We start from the raw sequence: 21827 nt of genomic DNA, 5'->3' as shown, positions 1-21827 counted from the left end.
CACCCCGCCCACCCCATAAACTACAGTTTCATGTGCTCTGTCAGTTCTTTGAGGGTTATCCCTGGAGTGGCTATTTGACTCTGAACAGCATCACACTGTTGATCCTGCATTCACCTGACCATCCAGTAATCACCGAATAGAGATCAAGATTTCTGCGCCCCGATCGATTTCTTTTCCCTCTTCTTTGTCAATGGTTAGTGAGGTCAAATGTAGTTCCACAGCAATGAATACGACACAGGCTGGGTACTGCACCTGAAGTAAAGGAAGAAACTGTTGGAAATACTTGTTCTATGTTGCTGTATTATCTGTTAATATCTGTAAAGAGCTCAGAACTAATTAGCTTATTAATTGTTCTGTGTAAGTGTTCCAGGGGCTACATTTCACAGCTGCATTGGAAACTCATGTGTTTGTAACAGAACCAGTTCAAGCCAGCCTTTCCTTTGTACAAAGAACATCAGAACTAAGAACTGGAATAGGCAATTCAGCCCCTCGAGCCTGCCCCGCTATTCAATATGATCAGGGCTGATCCCATTTCGGCCTCAACTCCAACTTCCCGTCCTCTCCCCATCACCTTTCAACCCATTACCAATTAAAAATCTGTCTATCTCCTCCTTAAATTTATTCAGCGTCCCGGCATCCACTGCACTCTGAGGTCGTGAATTCCACAGATTCACCACCCTTTGAGAGAAAAAAAAAGCAGTATGAAAAATATTAAACATGAAGAGCTCTCATCTTTCCAAGCTTAACGTGTGATTATTGCCAACTTCAGGGATCCTAAAGGCAAGAAGAACACAGAACGATGCTCAGCAGGTCAGGCAGCGTCTGTGATGAGAGTGGACCGGAGTTAGGGAGAGAAGCAGAGTTCATGGGCAGGATTTTGCCCTTGGCGGGGGTGCTCGTTGGGGGTCCGCGGGGGGCAGTTGGGAAGCCGACCACCGCCTGCTATCGGCTCTGCACCGCGGTTTCACACGGGTGGGCCAATTCGGGCCTGCCCTGCGTGGATCGCGAGTGGCGGCGCTAAGTGGCTGCCTGTGCGGGCGGGGTAGGGGAGGGAGAGCCAGACCTGGCGCGCAGTTCATGCATGCACGAGAAAGAGCACTTCAATCTCCCTGAGACAGCTCCGTGCCTCAGGGAGACTGAAGTGCTGCGTAAAATAAACAACGGAGAGAATAAAAATTTAATCAACGTGTCCCCTCACGTGACTCTGTCACGAGCAGAGACATGTTTTTCATTCAAAAATAAAGTTTTTATTTAGTGTTTATTTGCTTTAGGATGTAAAGACCGCTTGGCCTTTTCACCTGCCCGCCACCCGTTGGGTTGGATGGGCAGCATAAATTTAAATTTAATTAGATTGTTAATGGCCTTTAATAGGCCTTTCATTATCGGCGGGTGGACAGCTGACTCCGCCGCACGAAATATTGTGAAACAACGCGATGGGGCCGGGATACACGCCCGACGTCATCTCGCGTCATTTTACGCTCGGGTGTGTCAGGCGCCCGCCCGCCCACCCGCCGAGCGTAATATTCTGCCCAATGTTTCAGTTTGATGATTTTTTTTATCTGTACTCTCCGTGGGTTAGCCTTATACCCAATTTGGTAAATTTACTGCAAATCATTTTTGTCATGTTGCCACGTGCAAAAACCATAATGACGCATTTCAGTGCAGCCTGCAGCAGAGGATTTTATGCTTGTCAGTAAATTTTAGAAGGGTTGTCAAACCCTTTCCCAGTTAAGACCACACCCCTTTTAGGTTTGAAGAATATAGCCAAAGTGTGAATTATTGGGTAACACAGAAATGCCTCAAAGTGAGTTCCGAAGAAGAGTCATATGTTGGACTTGAGACGTTAGCTCTGTTCCTCTCTCCACAGATGCTGCCAGACCTGCTGAGCTTTTCCAGCATCCACAGTATTTTGCTTTTATTGTAATGCCTCAGAGTGCTTTTCTTGCAACAAATTAATTTGAAGGGCCGTGATCTTGCTTGATTTCCTTAGGCAAATGTGTACCTTATCAGAGAATCACAGAATTTTACCAGCACAGAAGGAGGCCATTTGGCCCATCATGTCTGCACCGGCTCTCCGAATGAGCATTATGACCTAATGGCATTTTCCCCGTACCCCTGCACATTGTTTCTGTTCAAATAATCGTCTAATGCTCTTTGAATGCCTCGATTGAATCTGCCTCCACCACACTTCCAGGCCGTGCATTTCAGACCCGAACCACTCGCTGTCTGAAAAAGTTTTTTCTCACGTCACATTTGCTTCTTTTGCAAATCACTTTAAATCTGTGCCCTCTTGTTCTTGATCCTTTTACAAGCGGGAACAGCTTCTCCCTATCAACTCTGTCCAGCCTCTTCATGATTTTGAACATCTCTATCAAATCTCCTCATAGCCTTCTTCTCTCCAAGGAGAACAGTCCCAACCTCTCCAATCTGTCCTCATAACTGGAACCATTCTTGTAAACCTTTTCTGCACTCTCTCCAATGTGTTCACATCCTTCCTATAATGTGGCACCCGGAACTGTACACAATACTCCAGCTAAGGTCTAACGAGTATCTTACATAAATTCAGCATAGCCTTCTCTTGGACTCTATGCCCCTATTAATAAAGCCCAGGATACTATGTGCTCTATTAACTACTCTCTCCATCTGTCCTGCCACTTTCAATGATCTATGCACATATACACCCAGGTCTTTCTGCTCCTGCACCCCCTTCAAAATTTCACCCTTTATTTTATATTGTCTGTCCATGTTCTTCCTACCAAAATGCATCACCTCACACTTCTCCGCATTGAACTTCATCTGCCACCTATCTGCCCACTCCACCAACTTGTCTATGTCCTTTTGAAGTTCTACGCTATCCTTCTCGCAGTTTACAATGCTTCCAAGTTTCATATCATTCGCAAACTTTGAAATTATCCCCTGCACACCAAGATCTAGATCATTTACATATATCAGGAAAAGCAAGAGTCCCAATACTGACCCCTGGGGAACCCCACTACAAACATTCCTCCAGCCCAAAAAGTATCCATTGACCATTACTCTCTGCTTCCTATGTTTCAGCCTTTTGTTCCATGAGCAATAACTTTTCTCACAAATCTGTTGTGTGGCACTGTGTCAAATGCCTTTTGAAAGTCCATGTACACCACATCAACAGCATTACCCTCATCGACCTTTTCTGTTACCTCTTCAAAAAACTCCAGCAACGTAGTTAAATACGATTTCCCCTTCAGAAATCCATGTTGGCTCTTCATTATCAACCCATATTTTTCCATGTGACTACTAATTCTATCCTGAATAATTGTTTCTAGAATCCTGTCCACTACTGAAGTTAAACTGACTGGTCTGTAATTGCTGGGCTTATCCTTACAACCTTTTTTTGAACAAGGGCGTAATGTTTGCAATTCACCGGTCCTCTAGCACCTCCCCTGAGTCTAGGGAAGACTGAAAAATTATGGCCAGTGCCCCTGCAATTTCTACTCTCCCTTCCTTCAATATCCTTGGATGCATCTCGTCCAGTCCCGGTGCCTTGTCAACTTTAAGTGCCAACAGTCTATTCAACACTTCCTCCTTATCAATTTTGAACCTTCTAGTGACAGAGTTTCCTTGTTTGTCTACCTCCTTGGTAAAAACAGATGCAAAGTATTCATTTAATACCTCAGCCATGACCCCTTCGGCATATGTAAATTCCTCTTTAGGTCCCTAATTGCCCCTACTCCTCCTTTTACCACCTTCTTACTATTTATATGCCTACAGAAAACTTTGGGATTCCTCTTTATGTTCGCTGCCAGTCTTTTCTCATAATCCCTCTTCGCTTCTCTAATATGCTTTGTCACCTCCCCTCTGACCCTTCTGTATTCCTCTTGGTTCTCAATTGTATTTTCTACCTGACGCCTGTCATAAGCACACTTTTTCATTTTTATCTTAATTTCTATCTCCTTTTTCATCCAGGGAGCTCTGGATTTGTTTGCCCTATTTTTCCCTTTCGATAGAATGTACCTTGACTGTGCCCGAACCAATTCTTTTTTGAAGGTAGCCCATTGTTCAGCTACAGTTTTTCCTGCCAATCTTTTGTTCCAGTTTATCCGGCCCAGCTCCGTTCTTGCCCCATTGAAGTCGGCTCTCATCCAGTTAATTATTCTTACTCTGGAGTGTCTATCATCCTTTTCTATCATTATCCTAAAAGGTACAGTACAATGATCACTGTCTTCTAAATGTTCTCCCACAGACACTTGGTCTACTTGGCCCACCTCATTCCAAGAGCCAGGCCCAACAGTGTTTCTTTTCTTATTGGATTAGACACAAAGTGCTGTAGAAAATTCTCCTGAACACAATCTAGGAACTTCCTCCTCTCTCTGCCCTTTACACTACCACTGCCCCAGTCTACATTCAGGTAATTAAAGTCACTCATTATAACTACTCTATAATGCGTGCATCTCTCTGCAATTTCCCTGCGGATTTGTTCTTCCACATCCTTCTCACTAGCTGGTGGTCTATAGACTGCACCGAGCAGTGTAATTGCACCCTTTTTGTTCCTTAGCTCTAGCCAAATTGATTCTGACCTTGAATCCTCTGGGACATCCTCTTTCTCCAGCACTGCAATGCTCTCCTTAACCAACACGGCCGCCCCTCCTCCTTTCCTGTCTTTTCTGAACACCTTGTACCCAGGAATATTTAACACCCAGTTCTGTCCTTCCTTGAGCCAGGTCTCTGTTATCACCACAACATCATATTTCCACATGCCAATCTGTGCCCGTAACACCCCAATTTTATTTACTATACTCCATGCATTCACATACATGTGTAGTAACCTGGATTTAGATTTTGTTACTTTCTCCCTCACCCCAACTTCACCTATTAATTTACTATTCTCTGTACTAGTGCTATCCGTCCCTCCCGGTATTTTGTGCATCCTGGTATTCCTCTCTAATATTTTCTCTTGGCTCCCACACCCCTGCTGAGTTAGTTTAAGCCCTCTCAACAGCAGTAGCAAAACACCCCGCAAGGAACTCAGTCCCAGCTCTGTTCAGGTGCAGCCCCTCTGGCTTGTAAAGGTGCCATCTCCCCCAGAGCCAGTCCCAGTGTCCCAGGAATCTCTAGCTCTCCCTCCTGCATCATCTCTCCAGCCACGCATTCATATGCCTTTTCCTCCTATTTCTGTACTCACTGGAACGTGGCATTGGGACTAATCCAGAGATTATTACATTTGAGGTCCTGCTTGCTAATTTTCAGCCTAGCTCCCTAAATTCTGATTGCAGGACCACATCCCCCTTCCTACCTGAGTCATTGGTACCAAAATGGACCACGACCTCTGACTGTTCACCCTCCCCCAAAGTATGTCCTGCAGCTGCTCTGTGGCATCCTTGACCCTGGCACCAGGGAGGCAACATACCATCCTGGAGTCACATCTATGGCCACAGAAATGCCTGTCTGCTCCCCTAACCAATGAATCCCCTATCACTATTGATCTTCCTTTCTTCTTCCTCCCTCCTGTTAGCCGAGCCGCTCGTGGTGCCACAAACTTGGCTCTGACTGCACTCTCTGAAGAACCAGCGCCCTCACAAGCTTCCAAAATGGAAAACCGACCTGTGAGCAGGACCCCAGGGGACTCCTGCGCTACCTGCCTACTTCTCTTTTGGACTGCCTGGTGGTCACCCATTCCCTCTCTGTCTCCAGACCCTGAAGCTGCGGTGTGACCACCTCTCTGAACGTGCTATCCACGTAGCTCTCAGCCTCATGGATGCGCCACAGTGACTCCAGCCGCTGTCGAGCTCTGAAACCCGGAGCTCAGGTTTCTGCAGCTGGCAGCACTTCCTGCACACGTGGTTGTCTAGGACACCGGTAGCGTCCATGACTTCCCACATATTACAGGACCCGCATTCCACTCAACTGAGCTGCCCTGCCATCTCTTAACTCTACCTCCTTTATGTAAACTTTATTCTACTTTGGATTATTTATCTTGGCCCTAAATTTTCCTTATTCCTGGTGCTCCTCAGTTAAATCCAAGTATAGCTACTTGTTTAAAAATATTACACTTATCTAATTTGCTCACCAGGTCCTACTTACCAAAGCCGCCGCTCTTCTTTCTGAGGAAAGGTAGAAAGGGAAAGGACTACCTCCTCCCTCCTCACTGAACTCCCTCAGTCACCTCTGCACTCGAACTCTCACCGCTTCTCGCGCTGTTTTTTTTAGCTCCTCTGCTCTACTGTAGGTGCTGCTGACTGCCTTGCTGGGGGTCCTCCTCCTGCACTCCCCTCTAGGTGCTGCTGATTACCTGTCCTGCACAACAGGATCAACACAATCATGGGATAAAGCAGTTGATGTTGCTGTTTTATAGGAGGCCACTGGTGGAATATCCTCTTACTTATGTTGAGAAGCACCAGAACTTACAGACAAGACCTTACCTCAGCAGGGAGCTGGTGGTTTAGTGGTATTGTCATTGGACTAGCAATGCTCTGGGGACCTGGGTTCAAATCCCAGGGCAGGTGGTGGAACTTGAATTTAATAAAAATCTGGAATTAAAAGTTTAACACTGACCATAAAACAATTGTCATAAAAGCCCACCTTTCACTACTGCCCTTTTAGGGCAGGAAACCTGCTGTCCTTACCTGGTCTGGTCTACATGTAACTCCAGACCCACAGCAAATGTGGTTGACTCTTAAATGGCTTAGGAAGCCACTCAGTTTTGCAAGGGCAGTTAAGGATGGGGCGATAATAGCTGACCTAGTCAGTGACACCCATGCCCTGTGAATGAATAATAAAAAACCTTATTCTTTCATTGCAGGGAATCTAGCATCCTGTGCCACTTTGGAACGTTTTATTGCTGACAGTTGGGATATTTGCTTCCTGTAACATTTATTTTTTTGGCCCTCATGTATTTTCAATCTGAGGAAGCATTGGTAGTCGTACCTTGAGCTGTCCCGACCCTGAGCCATAGAATTTCCTCTCTAAACCTCTCCATCTCTCAGTCTCTCCCTCTCTTTCTTTAAGGTGCTCGTTAAATCCCTTCTCTTTGCAAATCCGGCCTAATAGCTCTTTTAAAGAATCTGTGGATGCTGGAAACCTGAAATGAAAGCAGAAAGTTCTGGAAAATACCCAGCAGGCCCGATGGCACCTGTCGAGAGAGAAGGAGAGCTTTTTTGAAAAAAATATACTTTATTCATAAAATATCTAAAGGAACATGGCAAAATATTTCAAAATGGCCATCACAGAGAGTGCATAGATCATGCTGCACTCTGAGGTGCTTCAATACAATTGGGATACATGTAATATTTACTGTATGCATTCAATACGGGTCATACAGCCCAAGGGCTTCTATACAATTTCCAGTCCCTCTGCGTACTCTGGCTGAAAGATCTTAGACACAGCGGCCTTTAAACAGAGTTACAGTCCAATATGACATCTTCAGAACAGAAGGATGGGCAAAAATGTGATGGGTTTTATACCAATGAAAGTTGTGGGTTGTGGGGAGCGGGGTGGGGGTGTGGAATGGGAGGAAGGACAAAGGTGAAGGTCTGGGATAGGGTAGAGGGCTCACACTCACTCTGGACAAATGCTTTTTTTCCCTGTGCTACAACCATTACGATTCCCTTTACCTTTTGTTCCATGACACCTTTGTCATTTAATCTCTCTGCCCTCGACCCTATCCCAGACCTTCCCTTTCGTCCACCTTTGCCCTTCCTCTTTGGTAGGCATAAATCCCATCACTTTTCTACCTCCCTTTGGTTCAGAGGAAGAGTCACATCTGACTCTGAACTTTAATTATCTTTCTCTCACCACAGTTGCTGCCAGAGCTGCTGAGGTTTTCCAGCACCTTTGTATTTTTGACATCCCTTTATGTGGCTAACTCTGTAATATTCAGAAATGTTATATCCAGTAACATGCTGGATTAATTTATAAAATACATAAATGTTATAGTCAGTAACACAGTGGGTTACCATATAGTATGCAGGAGGGCTATACCAAATCACGCATTGTATTAATTAAGATATACAGGACTATTAGACCCCATAAAAACAACAATGAGTTGCCTTTATGTAGCACCTTTAATATAGTAAAACTTTCCAAGGTACCTTACAGGAGCCCCATCAAGCACAATTTAGAACAGCAAATATTAAGACAGATTAGCAAAAGCTTAGCCATTGAGGTAGGCTTTAAAGAGACAGCGTTGGAGAGGCAGAGAGATTTAGGGAGGGAATTCCAGAGCTTAGGGCCAAGGTAGCTGAAGGCACGGCTGCCAGTGTTGGAACGATGAAAGCTGGGGATGCTTAAGAGGCCAGAGTTGGAGGAATGTAGAGATCCAGGAGGGTTAAGGGTTAGAGGAAGTTACCAAGATAGGAAATGGTGACGCCATAGAGGGATTTAAAATCAAGGATGAGAATTTAAACATTGAGTTGTTGCTTATCCAGGAGCCAATGTAGGTCAGCGAGCAAACTGACTGATCTCCCATGTCACTGGCCATGAATAGAATTCACAAACAAAACACAATTTTCCAACCAGCTACATAGGATGACAGAGGGTGTATGGTGCATAAACAGGCCATTCAGCGCATCCAGTCTTTGCTGGTGTTAATGCTGTGCCCGAGCCACTTTCCTTATCTAACTCTATTATTGTAATCTTCTGATCCCTTCTTCCTCACATACTTATCTAGCTTCCTGTTAATTGCACCTATACTATTCACTTCAACCACTCCCTGTGATAGCGAGTTCCAGATCCTCACCGCTCTTCAGGAAAAGAAGTTTCTTCAGAATTCCCTACTGGAATTCTTGGTGACTATCTTATACCGAGGGTCTCTAGTAACCCTCTTGTCCTGATTGCTGGAATACTCAGATGGGTCTTGATTGGAACGAGAGAGGGCAGGATTTGGTGGCAAACTAGATAATGGATATTGCTCTTGACAAAACTGCTGACAGCTCAAACAAATTTCAAATATAAAACCTAGGCCACGTGAGGAAGAGGTTTTCATGGAAGCGCTCAAAATGGACTTGAAGTTGATGGAATTGATGCTCTGTCTGCCCCTTGGTTCTGGTGTGCAGCATGAGCCATTTTCGGGCGTGGGGTGCGGGATGGGGCTGGGGCCTGGAGGGGTGATCTCGCAATGCCTGGGCAGAGTGTGCCTGGCATGGCTTTGGCCCAATGTGGACCCCCATTTGCAAATGTAAGCAGCCTCCCGATTGTTTGAGAAGGGCTGGCACAGCTGAGTTAGATACAGGCCAGAAGTGGGGAAATTCCAGATCAGAAAGGTTTTGAAAGGACAAAAAAAATTCTTAAAAATAAACTATAAGCAGTGATGCAAGCACATTTTGTCAGTATATATCTCAACTTATCTCTCTGTCCAATTATCATCTATCTATTAATCAGCTATTAGATGGTCCATCTGTCCTTTTATCTGTCCATCTATCTAACATCCATCTATCCATCCATTTGTCAGTCTAGATATCAGTCTATCCATTGCTGATCTATTGTCCATCTTTACCTAATCATTCATCCATCCATCCCTCCCCCATTCATCGTTCCCTCCCTCCACTCATCGGTCCCTCCATCCATCCTCCCTCCCTCCTCCACTGCCCACTCCTCCGTCCATCCCACCTTGATTCCCTCCCTCAATCATCCACCCCTCCATCTATCCCTCCCTCCACCCCTCCCTCCAGCCTTCCCTCCATCCCTCACCCATCCATCCCTCTCTCTCTCCCTCCCTCCATCCTCTGCCCCTGCCTCCAACCTTCCCTCCATCCATCCCTCCCTGCCTCCCACCAACCTTCCCTCCATCCCTCGCCCTTCCACCCCTCCCTCCCTCCATCCTCCAACCCTGTCTCCAACCTTCCCTCCCCCATCCACCCCTCTCTCCGTCCCTCTCTCCATCCACCTATCCATCCACCCCTCTCTCCCTCCCTCCCACCATCCATCCGCTCCTAACCTGCCCACTTTACCATCGCTTTCTCTTCCTCTGCTGACCTCTATGTGTATCTCTCTTCCTGCTGGCCTGTTCTCCTATCTGTTGAATCCCATTGTATTATTGCCAACACCACTGTTCAGCTGCAGTTCACTCTGCATTGATTCCAGTGCTGTGATATGGACGCTATTGTTAATTGTTCAGCCCCTTCTTCTGTTTTGTTTCTGAGGGGCAGCCATGACTGAGCCAGAAAGTTGTGGGTTCGTAGTACCGCACCGGGGACATGTGCACAAAATCCAGACTGGCTCACCCAGTGCACGACTGAGGGAGTGCTGCACTGTTGGCAGCACTGCCTTTTGGATGAGATGTTAAACCAAGATCCTATCTGCTGCTTTAGGTCACAGAGTTCTCCATGGTGCCCTGATTCAATATTCATCCCTCAATCAACCTTGCTAAGCTCTGGTCATTATCACATTGCTGTTTTTTTATTGGGATCTTGCTGTACACAAATTGGCTGCAATACATATGTTTCAACTGCAATACACCTCAGAAGTACTTCATTGGCTGTAAAGTGCTTTGGGAGGTCCAGAGGTTGTGAAAGGTGCTATATAAATGCAATTCTTCTCTCTCTGTGTAACTATCTGTGCAAGCTGTTCTAAACAACCTGTTTTGTCTTGGTCTGTGCGCAGGTTTTAAGGAGAGTGCTTATGCTTATGCCATCGCAGCTGCCGGAGTGGTTCACGCTGTCTCCAACGCCTGCAGCCTGGGCAAACTGAAAGCCTGCGGCTGTGACGACAAGCGGCGAGGCGACGAGGAGGCTTTCCGCCTCAAACTCAACCGGCTCCAGCTGGAGGCCCTGAACCGGGGGAAGGGTATGGTGCACGGGGTGCTCGAGCCCCTGCCTGGTGACCTGCCGGGGCCCCAGGACTCCTGGGAATGGGGAGGCTGCAGCCCCAATGTGGAGTACGGCGACAAGTTCTCCAGGGATTTTCTGGATTCCCGGGAAACCTACAAGGATATCCACTCGCGGATGAGGCTCCATAACAATAGGGTGGGGCGGCAGGTGAGTATCAGCATTGTAGATACACTCTCTCTCTATCTCTCTCTCTCTTTCTCCTTAGATCAGGAATACACCCCCACACACTGTGAAAACAGCAAAGGATTAGTGGTTGACAGTGAGACACCTGAATTAGGTACTAGGACTGGTAAGCCAGTAGCTCCCAGTTTTGATCCTACATCAATTTAGATGCAACAACTACACAGAATGACATGGTATGTACAGCACAGAAACAAGCCATTTGACTCAGTTGTGTTTGAGTTTATACTCTACATGCGACTCCGTCCACTCCATCTACCTCATCTCAGCTTTTCAGCAAAACTTTCTATTCCCTATTCTCTAATGCCCTCATTCAGTTTCCATCTAGGCACCTAGTGGACTTGCCTCAGTCACTTCCTGTGATACCGGGTTCCACATTCCCAGAGAGTGGCAAGTGCATGCCCTCTGGTTTTCCCACAAGTGGAAACATCCTCTCCACATCTACCATGTCCAAACCATTCACCAGTTTGGCTAACTCTGTTAGGTTTTCTCTGAGACTTCTCTTTTCTAAAGAAAACAAAAACGCAAACCTGTTCAATCTTTACTGATTGGTGTCATCTCTCAACTAGACTTAGTAAGCAAGCAGAAGGGAGGAAGAAAAATAGGTCAGAGTTCTCCCCAACGTCCTGACCAACATTATCCCTCAGTCAACATCACTAAAACAGGTTATCTGGTCATCATGACATTGCTGTTCATGGGAGCTTGTTCTGCACAAATTGGCTACCATGTTTCCAACATTATTATAGTGACTATACATCAAAAAGTATTAATTGGCTGCAAAGTACTTTGGGGAATCCTGTAAGGTGCTACATAAATGCAGAAAAATCTTTTTGATGCTGATCAAACTAAGGTGGGAAAATGGAAAATTTTGCACTCTATATCAGACATTGGCTTGGTATACAAAGCATGTACTAGCTCACAGTCCAGGCTGTACTGAGGGAATACTGAGGGAGTGCTGCACTGTTGGAAGTGCTGTCTTGAGGATGAAACACGGATGGCACTGTCTGACTGTTCCAGTGACCCAAAGCCCTATCAAAGAGGGGAAATTCCTCTCGGTGTTATGCCCTAACTTCCTCCACCAACAGATTAACTAGCCATTCATTTTATCCGTGGTTTGTGGCTCTGCTGCATTTTGCTCACTAGCTACACTTTAAAAGTAATTCTTTGGACACAAAGCACTTTTGGGCATCTCAGCAAGATAAGGAGGCACGGCAGTTTTAAGCCATGGTGCTCCTTTAATTAAAGAGCAAGTGCATATTCCTGAAATGCCCAGGTGCAGTAAGATTCTGGCCAGTTTCTTACTTTACTGTTGAGCGGAGGTAGACTTGGGGCAGACTTTCTGTTTGTACAATATGGGAGAAATCTTTCACAATCTGCCATTCCAACTGGTGTATATGAAGCATAAAAGCAGGGCAACTAAACTGACAAAGAGACACCCATCCTCCTTTACACCTTCATGACAGGCAGTGCCTCAAATTTAAAATCCTCATCCTTGTGTTCAATTCCCTCCATGTCCTCATCCTCTCCCTCTCTTTGTAACCTCCTCCAGCCTTAAAGCTTTCTGAGATCTCTGTGGTCCTCCAGTCTAGTCTCTTGTTCACCCCTGATTTATATCTCTCTACCATCCTGTGCCCATCTTATGCTTTATTGCTGGATATTTACTTTTTGTAACAGCTTTCTTTGGCCCTCATGTACCTTCTATCTGCTGGGGTATTATACAATCACCCATACCTTCAGCTGCCTATGCCCTAAGCTCTAAAGTTCCTCCCCTAAACTGTCTCGACTCTCTATGCTCCTTTAAAACACTCCTTAACTGAGGAGATGGTAATTGCCCTTGAGAAGGTGGTGGTGAGCTGCCTTCTTGAACCGCTGCAGTATGACTCCAACCAGCGGAGAGTTTTCCCTCCGATTCCCACTGACTCCAGCTTTGCTAGGGCTCCATGATGCCACACTCGGTCAAATGCTTGATGTCAAGGGCAGTTGCTCTCACCTCACCTCGGGAGTTCAGCTCTTTTGTCCATGTCTGAACTGAGGCTGTAATGAGGTCAGGAGCTGAGTGACCCTGGTAGAACCCAAACTGGGCGTCAGTGAGTAGGTTGTTGCTAAGCAAGTGCTGCTTGATAGCACTGTTGATGACCCCTTCCATTACTTTACTGATGATCAAGAGTAGACTGATGGGGCGGTAATTGACCGGTTTGGGTTTGTCCTGCTCCTTGATGCCACACTCAGTCAAATGCTGCCTTGATATCACGGGCAGTCACTCTCACCTCACTTCTGGAGTTTAGCTGTTTTGCCCATGTTTGAACCAAGGTTGTAATGAGGTCAGGAGCTGAGTGACCCTGGCAGAACCCAAACTGAGCGTCAGTGAGCAGGTTGTTGCTAAGCAAGTGCTGCTTGGTAGCATTGTTGATGATCCCTTCCATTACTTTACTGATGATGGAGAGTAGACTGATGGGTGGTAATTGGCTGGGTTGGATTTTTCCTGCTTTTTGTGTACAGGACATACCTGGGCAATTTTCCACATAGTTGGGTAGATGCCAATGTTGTAGCTGTACTGGAACAGCTTGGCTGGGGGCGTGGCAAGTTCTGGAGCACAAGTCTTCAGTACTATTGCCGGAATATTGTCAGGGCCCATAGCCTTTTGCAGTATCCAGTGCCTTCAGCCGTTTCTTGATATCACGTGAAGTGAATCAAACTGGCTGAATACTGGCATCTGTGATGCTGGGGACCTCCGGAGGAGGCAGAGGTGGATCGTCCCACCCTTAGGGAAGGATACCTGCTGGTATCCACAGTAACGTGGTTGACCCTTAGCTGCTCACTGAAATGGCCTAGCAAGTCACTCAGTCCAAGGGCAATTAGGGGTGGGCAACAAATGTTGTCCTTTCCAGTGATGCCCACATCCCGTGAAAGAATAATAGGCTAAATAGCTTTGGCTGGCACAGACACAATGGGCTGAATGGCCTCCTTTTGTGTATAAATGTTCTATCTTTTAATTGAACTTTTACCTCAGCACTAAGAGTCGGCATTAACTCTTGTTACTCTGGTAAATAGAAAGCCTCAGTCCCAATTACTATTCAGAGGTGCTCTGAAGAAAGAAAGACTTGCATTTCTATGTTTTTGTTATTCTTTCATGGGACGTGGGCGTCGCTGGCCGGGCCAGCATTTGTTGCCCATCCCTAATTGCCCTTGAGAAGGTGGTGGTGAGCCGCCATCTTGCTTTGAACTGGCTTTCGGCCGCCTGTCCTGAGACCTCCTTTTGTGTTTCTGTTTCAGACTCTCTCCCATCATGCTCCTTGGGATGTTTTCCGACATTAAGGGTTTTTTTAAAAAAAAATGCAGGTTGTTATTCCTTATGGTGTAATGCAGCGCTACTGCTTCCCTTTGAAATAAGAAGGCCGATTAGATTTATCCCCCTCTGCCTAAACAGAAATATTCTGTCTTTTGAAGGCTTGCGTGCTGCAACTGGCCTTGCCAGCTTTTGCTTGCTCCTGTACGTTGCCCAGTACTTTTGATTTCGCAATATCACTTATGTCGCTTCTAGCAACATGATGTCAATAAATCATTCTGTTTTTTTGTTTTGCACAGCCAATACCCTAAGTCATATTTCTCTGCGTAAAAGCAAAGGGCTACAGGGCTGGAGCTTAAAAGCGGGATGAGGCTAAATAGCTTTGGCTGGCACAGACACAATGGGCTGAATGGCCTCCTTTTGTGTATACGTGTTCTATCTTTTTATTGAACTTTACCTCAGCACTTAGAGTTGGCAGTAACTCTTGTTACCCTGGTAAATAGAACGCCTCAGTCCCAATTACTATTCGGAGTGCTCTAAAGAAAGAAAGACTTGCATTTCTATTTTTTTGTTACTCATTTGCAACATTTATTGCCCATCCCTAATTGCCCCTTGAGAAGGTGGTGGTGAGCCGTCATCTTGAACCGCTGCAGTCCGTGTGGTGTAGGTACACCCACCGTGCTGTTAGGGAGGGAGTTCCAGGATTTTGACCCAGCGATGTACATAACACTTAATCACTGGGCAGCTTGAGAAACTTTAGCCAACGAAATGCTTTTAAAGTGCAGTCATTGTTGTAAAGTAGGAAACATGGCATCCAATGTGTGCACAGCAAGCTCCCACAGACAGATAACCTGTTTTTTGTGATGTTGACTGAGGGATAAATAATGGCCAGGACACCAGGAAGAACTCCCCTGCTCCCCTTCAAAATAGTAATAATGGGATCTTTTACATCTAAGTGAGAGGGCAGAAGGGGTGTTATTTTAACATCTTGTCCAAAAGACAGCACCTCTGGCAGTGCAGCACTCAATCAGCACTGCAATGTCAGCCTTGTTTTTTTTTGTGTGTTCAAGCTCTGGAGTGGGACTTGAACCCAGAACCCTGCAACATAGAGATAAGAGTGCTACTGACTGAGCCAGGGCTGACACAAATGCTACAGGCACACACATGCCCAGCAGCTAATCAAATGATGATGTAACATGGGAAACTCAGCAATCATGTTGTCCCTTTGTAATCTGAACTGGATTAGGATCTCTTTTAACTGAACCTTCATCTGCTTCTCCAATATTTCACAAGTGGACTGAAAATGCTATAAGGGCAGGTACAAATTGTTACACTAATGTATTTTACGGACAGCCAATGAACCCACTAAGTGATAGCCACAATCAATAAAATATTAGCTTCACTTAACTTCAAACCCTGCCTCACAATTAAGGAAGCGAGTTTTATACCAGGAAACATACAACATTTTTGAAACATGTAGAATTCTCGAGAGGGTAGATGCAGGAAGGATGGGGTGGAGGTGCAGGGGGCGGGGGGTTCTAGAACCAGGGGACACAGTCTCAGAATAAGGGGTAGGCCGTTTCGGACTGAGATGAGGAGGAATTTCTTCACTCAGAGGGTGGTGAATCTTTGGAATTCTCTACCCCAGAGGGCTGTGGGGGGCTCAGTCATTGAGTATGTTCAAGACAGAGATCGATAGATTTCTAGATATTACAAGGGATATGGGATAGTGCTGGGGAGTTGGCGTGGAGGTAGATGAACAGCCATGATCTAATTGAATGGCAGAGCATGCCCGAGGGGCCGAATGGCCTACCCCTGCTCCAACTTCCTAAGTTCCTATGTGCCGCCCTACCCCGATGTTAGCGAGCTAACTGAACTTTTCCTAATAATCTTTCTAGTACTGACTGGGCCTGAGGCTTAAGATGAATGAGTTATTGTTAACAAGGCCCAGGTTCCTTGCAGAGATCTGACATGACATGAATGACTTTGCCTGTGTCCCTTTGCCTTCCTGACTTCCCAAGAAATGGGAGGGCGATTCCCTTCCCCCCACACCACCCCCCCGCCCGCCATGATTTCTTCTCCATCCAGGGATTCGCTAAAAGACCTGTCGATCAGACCTTTATTCCCCAGATATATATTCTCAGCAGAGGAACTCCTGCAGGGTACCTGAGATTACCATCCTGGAATGGATAACCTGCCTGTATTGTTCATTAATGCATCAATCCCCTTTCAGCCAGAGTGGCTGAACGGAAAACTTTAAACCTGCACTGACGCACTTAATTTTAAAATCCAAGACTTAAACGATTTGGGAACAAGTTATGTTTCTGTGGAATGGCGGCCAGAGAGAAAAAAAATAGTCCAGTAACATGTGACACCTGGTTCATATTGTGCTACAAAATCACTCTTGTCAAAATTAGCAATGGGGTGCCCGATGTGCCTGAGTGAGGTTCCTCTTATCCGACATCGACATCATAGGAACAAGAGCAGGATGTTTTGGTCCCTTGAGCCTGCTCTGTCATTCAATTAGAATGGCTGATCTGTACCTTCACCCCAATTACCAACCTTTGCCTCATATCCCTTGACACACTCTTCCAACAAATATCTACCGAGCTCAGTCTTATGAGCTCCAGAGCCCACTGGGGAGACGGTTTCAGAGAGATTTCCACAACCCTTTTTGTGAAGAAATGTCTCCTGATTTCACCCCTGAAATTGCTAGCTCTAACCTTAAGATTATGTCCTTTCATTCTTGTTCCACACCCCTCCACCACCCCCACCTCCCCAACCACCCTCCAACAGGACAAACAATTTCTCTGTATCTATCTCATCCAATCCTTTTAACATTTTAAGCACCTCAGTTAACTCAGCTCTCAATTTTTATTATTCCTTCACGGAATGTGGTTGCCACTGGCTAGATCAGCATTTATTGCCCCATCCCTAATTGCCCCTTGAGAAGGTGGTGGTGAGCTGCCTTCTTGAACCGCTGCAGTCCATGTGGTGTAGGTACACCCACGGTGCTGTTAGGGAGGGAGTTCCAGCGACAGTGAAGGAACGGTGATATATTTCCAAGTCAGGATGGTGAGTGGCTTGGAGGGGAACTTGCAGGTGGTGGTGTTCCCATGTGTCTGCTGCCCTTGTCCTTCTAGATGGTAGTGGTTGTGGGTTTGGAAGGTGCTGTCGAAGGAGCCCCTATGTGCCTTCAATATCCAATTAAATACAAGTTTATGCAACCTGTCCTCATAAATTAACCCTTTTAGCCCTGTTATCACTCTGGTGAACCTGAGCTGCATTCTATCCAAGGCCAACATGTCCTTTGTGATGTGCGGTGCCCAGAACTGAATGCAGTTGCTCCAGACGGGGTTTGACCAATGCTCTTTACAACTGAAACCTAACTTCCTCCCCTTTGTAATCGCACTAGAGAGGGTACAGAGGAGATTCATGAGGATGTTGCCAGGACTGGAAAATTGCAGCTATGAGGAGAGGTTGGACAGGCTGGGGCTGTTGTCCTTGGAACAGAGGAGGCTGAGGGGAGATTTGATTGAGATGTGCCAAATTGTGAGGGGCCTGGGTGGGAAGATCCTATTTACTTTAGCAGAGAGGTCAGTGACTAAGAGGCATAGATTTAAAATGATTGGTCGAGAGATTAGAGGGGAGACGAGGAAATTTGTTTCATCCAGAGGGTTGTGGGGATCTGAAACTCACTACCTGAAAGGGTAGTAGAGGCAGAGACCCTCAACTCATTTAAAAGGTGTCCGGATATGCACCTGAAGTGCTGTAACCTGCAGGAATACGGACCGAATGATGGAAAGTGGGGTTAGCCTGCGGGGCTCATATTTCGGCCAACGCAGACACGATGGGCCAAATGATCTTTTTCAGTGCCGTAAACTTTCTGTTATTCTATGCATTCCAGCCCCCTTGACATTAACACATTCATTGAAAAAGAATTCTTTGTGTTTCTTTTAAATTAGCATACAGAGAATTCCATATAAATGTGTTGTGTGCGGCTGCTAATTTTCCACCTCCCTGTCACTGTCCATAGATTCGCATCAAAGGGCGTGCAGTGACATTTCTAAACTAACATTTAGTATGGATTAATAATTAGCATAAACTTGGATCTGATTGGTATTTAATCCAATGAATGTTAAGCCCCTGCCTGGATCAGATTAATTTAGCCTCAGTCAGAATGTCCCCGCTCAGACCAGTCAGTCTCTGTCCCGAACTGTCACCTGCTTCCTCTTCTTCTGCTGATTTTCTTTCCCATTTTATTTTTTAAAGGTTTCTGCCATCGACCTCAGTCCCACCCTTTGGTTCTCACGCTGCCCAGCCCTGTTAAAAGCAGTAATTAGTTGCTGTCTGCTGCTCGGTAACAGATGTTGAGTGTGCAAACCATTAGGAACTTCAAAGAGACGGGAAGCAGAGAAATGCTCTGCCCCTTCCTTCCAAATCCCTAACTCACAGGCTGTTTCTCAAGGCTGGAAAATCACACACAAACGCAGGCGCACACGCAAACAGATGCCCACACACAGACGCGCGCGTACGACACATACACACACAAACACACGACACACAGGCACACACACATATACACACGCACACACACACACATACACACAAACATTGACACATACATACACACGTTCCTGCACACACACACACACACACACACACATATACACACGCACACACACACACATACGCACAAACATTGATACATACATACACACACTCCTACACACAAACACAGACACAAACACGCACACATATGCATACACAGTCAAACACACAAACACAGACACACACACACATATACAGACGCACACACACACACACAAACATTGACACATACATACACACACTCCTACACACAAACACAGACACAAATACGCACACATGTGCACACACAGTCAAACATACAAACACAGATGCACAAAAACACACACAAACATACAAACACATTCATAGGCACGTGGGTGCACTCACTGACACATTCACACACCATTGACACAGTAAAAGCGTATTAAACACACTAATTTGAATAATGATTTAGTATATAAGTATAGATTGCACTGATGAGACCTCAGCTGTATTCATACTTTTCCTGTCCATTGTAATCAATTAAACAAGACTGTTTCAGCTAGGCAAGTGAGGGACTCATTCATTTTCTGAACCTTTTCTTACTGCTGCCGTTCCTGATCACTCAGACTCAATGAATCAGATCATTTTTACAGTGTAGAAGGAGGCCACTCGGCCCATCATGTCTGCACCGGCTCCCGGGATGAGCAAGTTACTTAGTGCCATTCCCCTGTCTTCTCCCCGTAGTCCTGCGCATTTTTCCTTTTCAGATAACAGTCCAATTCCCTTTTGAATGCCTCAATTGAGCCTGCCTCCACCACACTCTCAGGCAGCACATTTCAGATCTTAGCCCACTCGCTGCGTGAAAAAGTTTTTTCTCACATCGCTTTTGCTTTATTTGCCAAGGACTTTAAATCTGTGCCCTCTCGTTCTCGATCCTTTCCCCGAGTGTTTCCCAAACAGTTTCTCCCTATCTACCCCGTACTGTATCAGTTCCCTTGACTTAAATGATTCTTAAGGAAGATTAATACATGCGTATATGTATGTTCCATATATCGAAGACACACTCATGATTTCAGGGGAACTTTGTAGTGTACAATTGTAGCTAAAGCCAAGGGGAAGCTGTACCAGCTGCCTCATCACAAATAGTTTATGTAGCACTTGTATCACATTTCACAGAAATGTCTGGAAGTGTGCCACAGGTAATGAATTGCTTCACGTTGATCGTTCTTGCTTTATTTCAATGGAAGGAGAAACTTGGGCAGGGTGCGTAACTGGCTTCCAATACAACATCATTCATTTCACACGTTCACCCATGATTAAAATTAACCCCTACCTTGTATTTAAAAACTGTTGCATTGTTTTTAATGAAAACATTCTCGGAATGTGGGCATTGCTGACAAGGCTGGCATTTAATGCCCATCCTTCGGTACCTTGAGAAGGTGGTAATGGTGGTTTGCATTGTTTTGATCAGACTGAGTGGTTCACTAGACCCTTCATGTTAATGGTATGTTAATTATATTGTTACGATACACAGGTGCAGGGCATTGTTTAACTAAGTACTTTGAGCACATATAAATAGGGGATCAGGGGCTGCTCCTCAAATTTTGGCTGCATTTCAGCCCCATGCTTCTGATCTTTGGTCTCACGGTGCAGAGGGCTGTGAGCAGGTTGGAGGACCTCCTCATAAGCCTTCTCCTGGGCCTGGCCAAATTGGCCATTGAGAGCACCAGGCAATGGGCGGTTGAGGGGGTTGTCTGACCCGACTGTCTGCCCCTCTACCATGGCCATGTTTGTGGCCTGGTGACCCTGGAGAGGGAGCGCGCAGTGTCCACGGGTACACGTGATGCCTTCAGTGTCTGGTGAGTGCCGTAGGATCTGGAGTGCATCATCAGCCCTGGGAACACTATGTTAATTTGAGTTGATAAGTTTCTTTCCGATGCTTTGTTTTGTTCTAGTGCCCTTGTAAGGGCTGTTAATTTGTTAATTAGTTTATTTTATTGATTTATGGGTCATTAAAAAGAAAAAGCTAATAGAATGTTATCTTTTATCATGAGAGGAATTGAATACGGAAGCAGGAAGGTTTTGCTTCAGTTGTACCGGACACTGGTGAGACTACATTTGGAGTACTGTGTAAAGCCTTGGTAATCTTATTTAAGGGATGATGTAAATGCGCTGGAAGCAGTTCAGAGAAAGATTACCGGACTAATACCCGGAATGGGCGGGTTGTCTTATGAGGAAAGGTTGGACAGGTTAGGCTTGTATCCTCTGGAGTTTAGAAGAGTAAGAGGTGACTTGACTGAAACATATAAGATCCTGAGGGGCCTTGACAGGGTGGATGTGGAAAGGATGTTTCCTCTTGTGGGAGAATCTAGAACTAGGGGTCACTGTTTAAAAATAAGGGGTTACCCATTTAAAACAGATGAGGTGAAATTTTTTCATTCGGAGGGTTGAGCGTCTTTGGAACTCTCTTCCTGAGAAGGTGGCGGAAGTCGAGTTTTTGAATATTTTTCAGGCAGAGGTGGATAGATTCTTGGTAAGCAAGGGGGTGATAGGTTATCGGGGGGGTAGGTGGGATGCCGATTTCAGGTCACTATCAGATCAGCCATGATCTTATTAAATGGCAGAGCAGGCTCGAGGGGCTGAATGGCCTACTCTTGCTCCTGGTTTGTTTGTTCATGTATGGGCTAAGGGGCTGAATCCTCAAATTTTGGTTGTGCTTCAGCTCCATGCTCCTAGTCTTTGGCCAGCTGGTACGGACAGGAATGGGGGGGAGGGGGTGGGTGTGGTGGTTGCAGGAAAATCACAGCACTGCCTTGTGGGTCTGCTCCGGGACCTGACCAAGGTGGTCATTACCTGGACCGTGGTGGTGGGGTCATTTGGACTGACTGTCTGCCCCTCGTCTGTGGTTTTGTTCACACCCAGGTATCCCTGGAGAGGGAGCATGTAGTGTCTGCCAGTTTGCTTGAGGCCTATGAGACCGGTGGGAA

At 45.9% G+C, this 21827-nt stretch overlaps 1 protein-coding gene across 1 annotated transcript in view; it reads left to right on the top strand.

Annotated features, from left to right (window-relative positions):
- wnt10a (wingless-type MMTV integration site family, member 10a) overlaps positions 1–21827 on the top strand; it is a 63839-nt gene that overhangs the window by 19472 nt on the left and 22540 nt on the right. Inside the window, exon 3 of the mRNA XM_078551402.1 lies at positions 10576–10949. Within this exon, the coding sequence (XP_078407528.1) occupies positions 10576–10949 (374 nt within the window). The remainder of the gene's footprint in view (positions 1–10575; positions 10950–21827) is intronic.

The sequence above is a fragment of the Cetorhinus maximus genome, chromosome 11 (genome assembly GCF_964194155.1).
Source record: "Cetorhinus maximus chromosome 11, sCetMax3.hap1.1, whole genome shotgun sequence".
Classification (NCBI taxonomy): Eukaryota; Metazoa; Chordata; class Chondrichthyes; order Lamniformes; family Cetorhinidae; genus Cetorhinus; species Cetorhinus maximus.
This window is presented reverse-complemented; position numbering and strand designations above follow the sequence as displayed.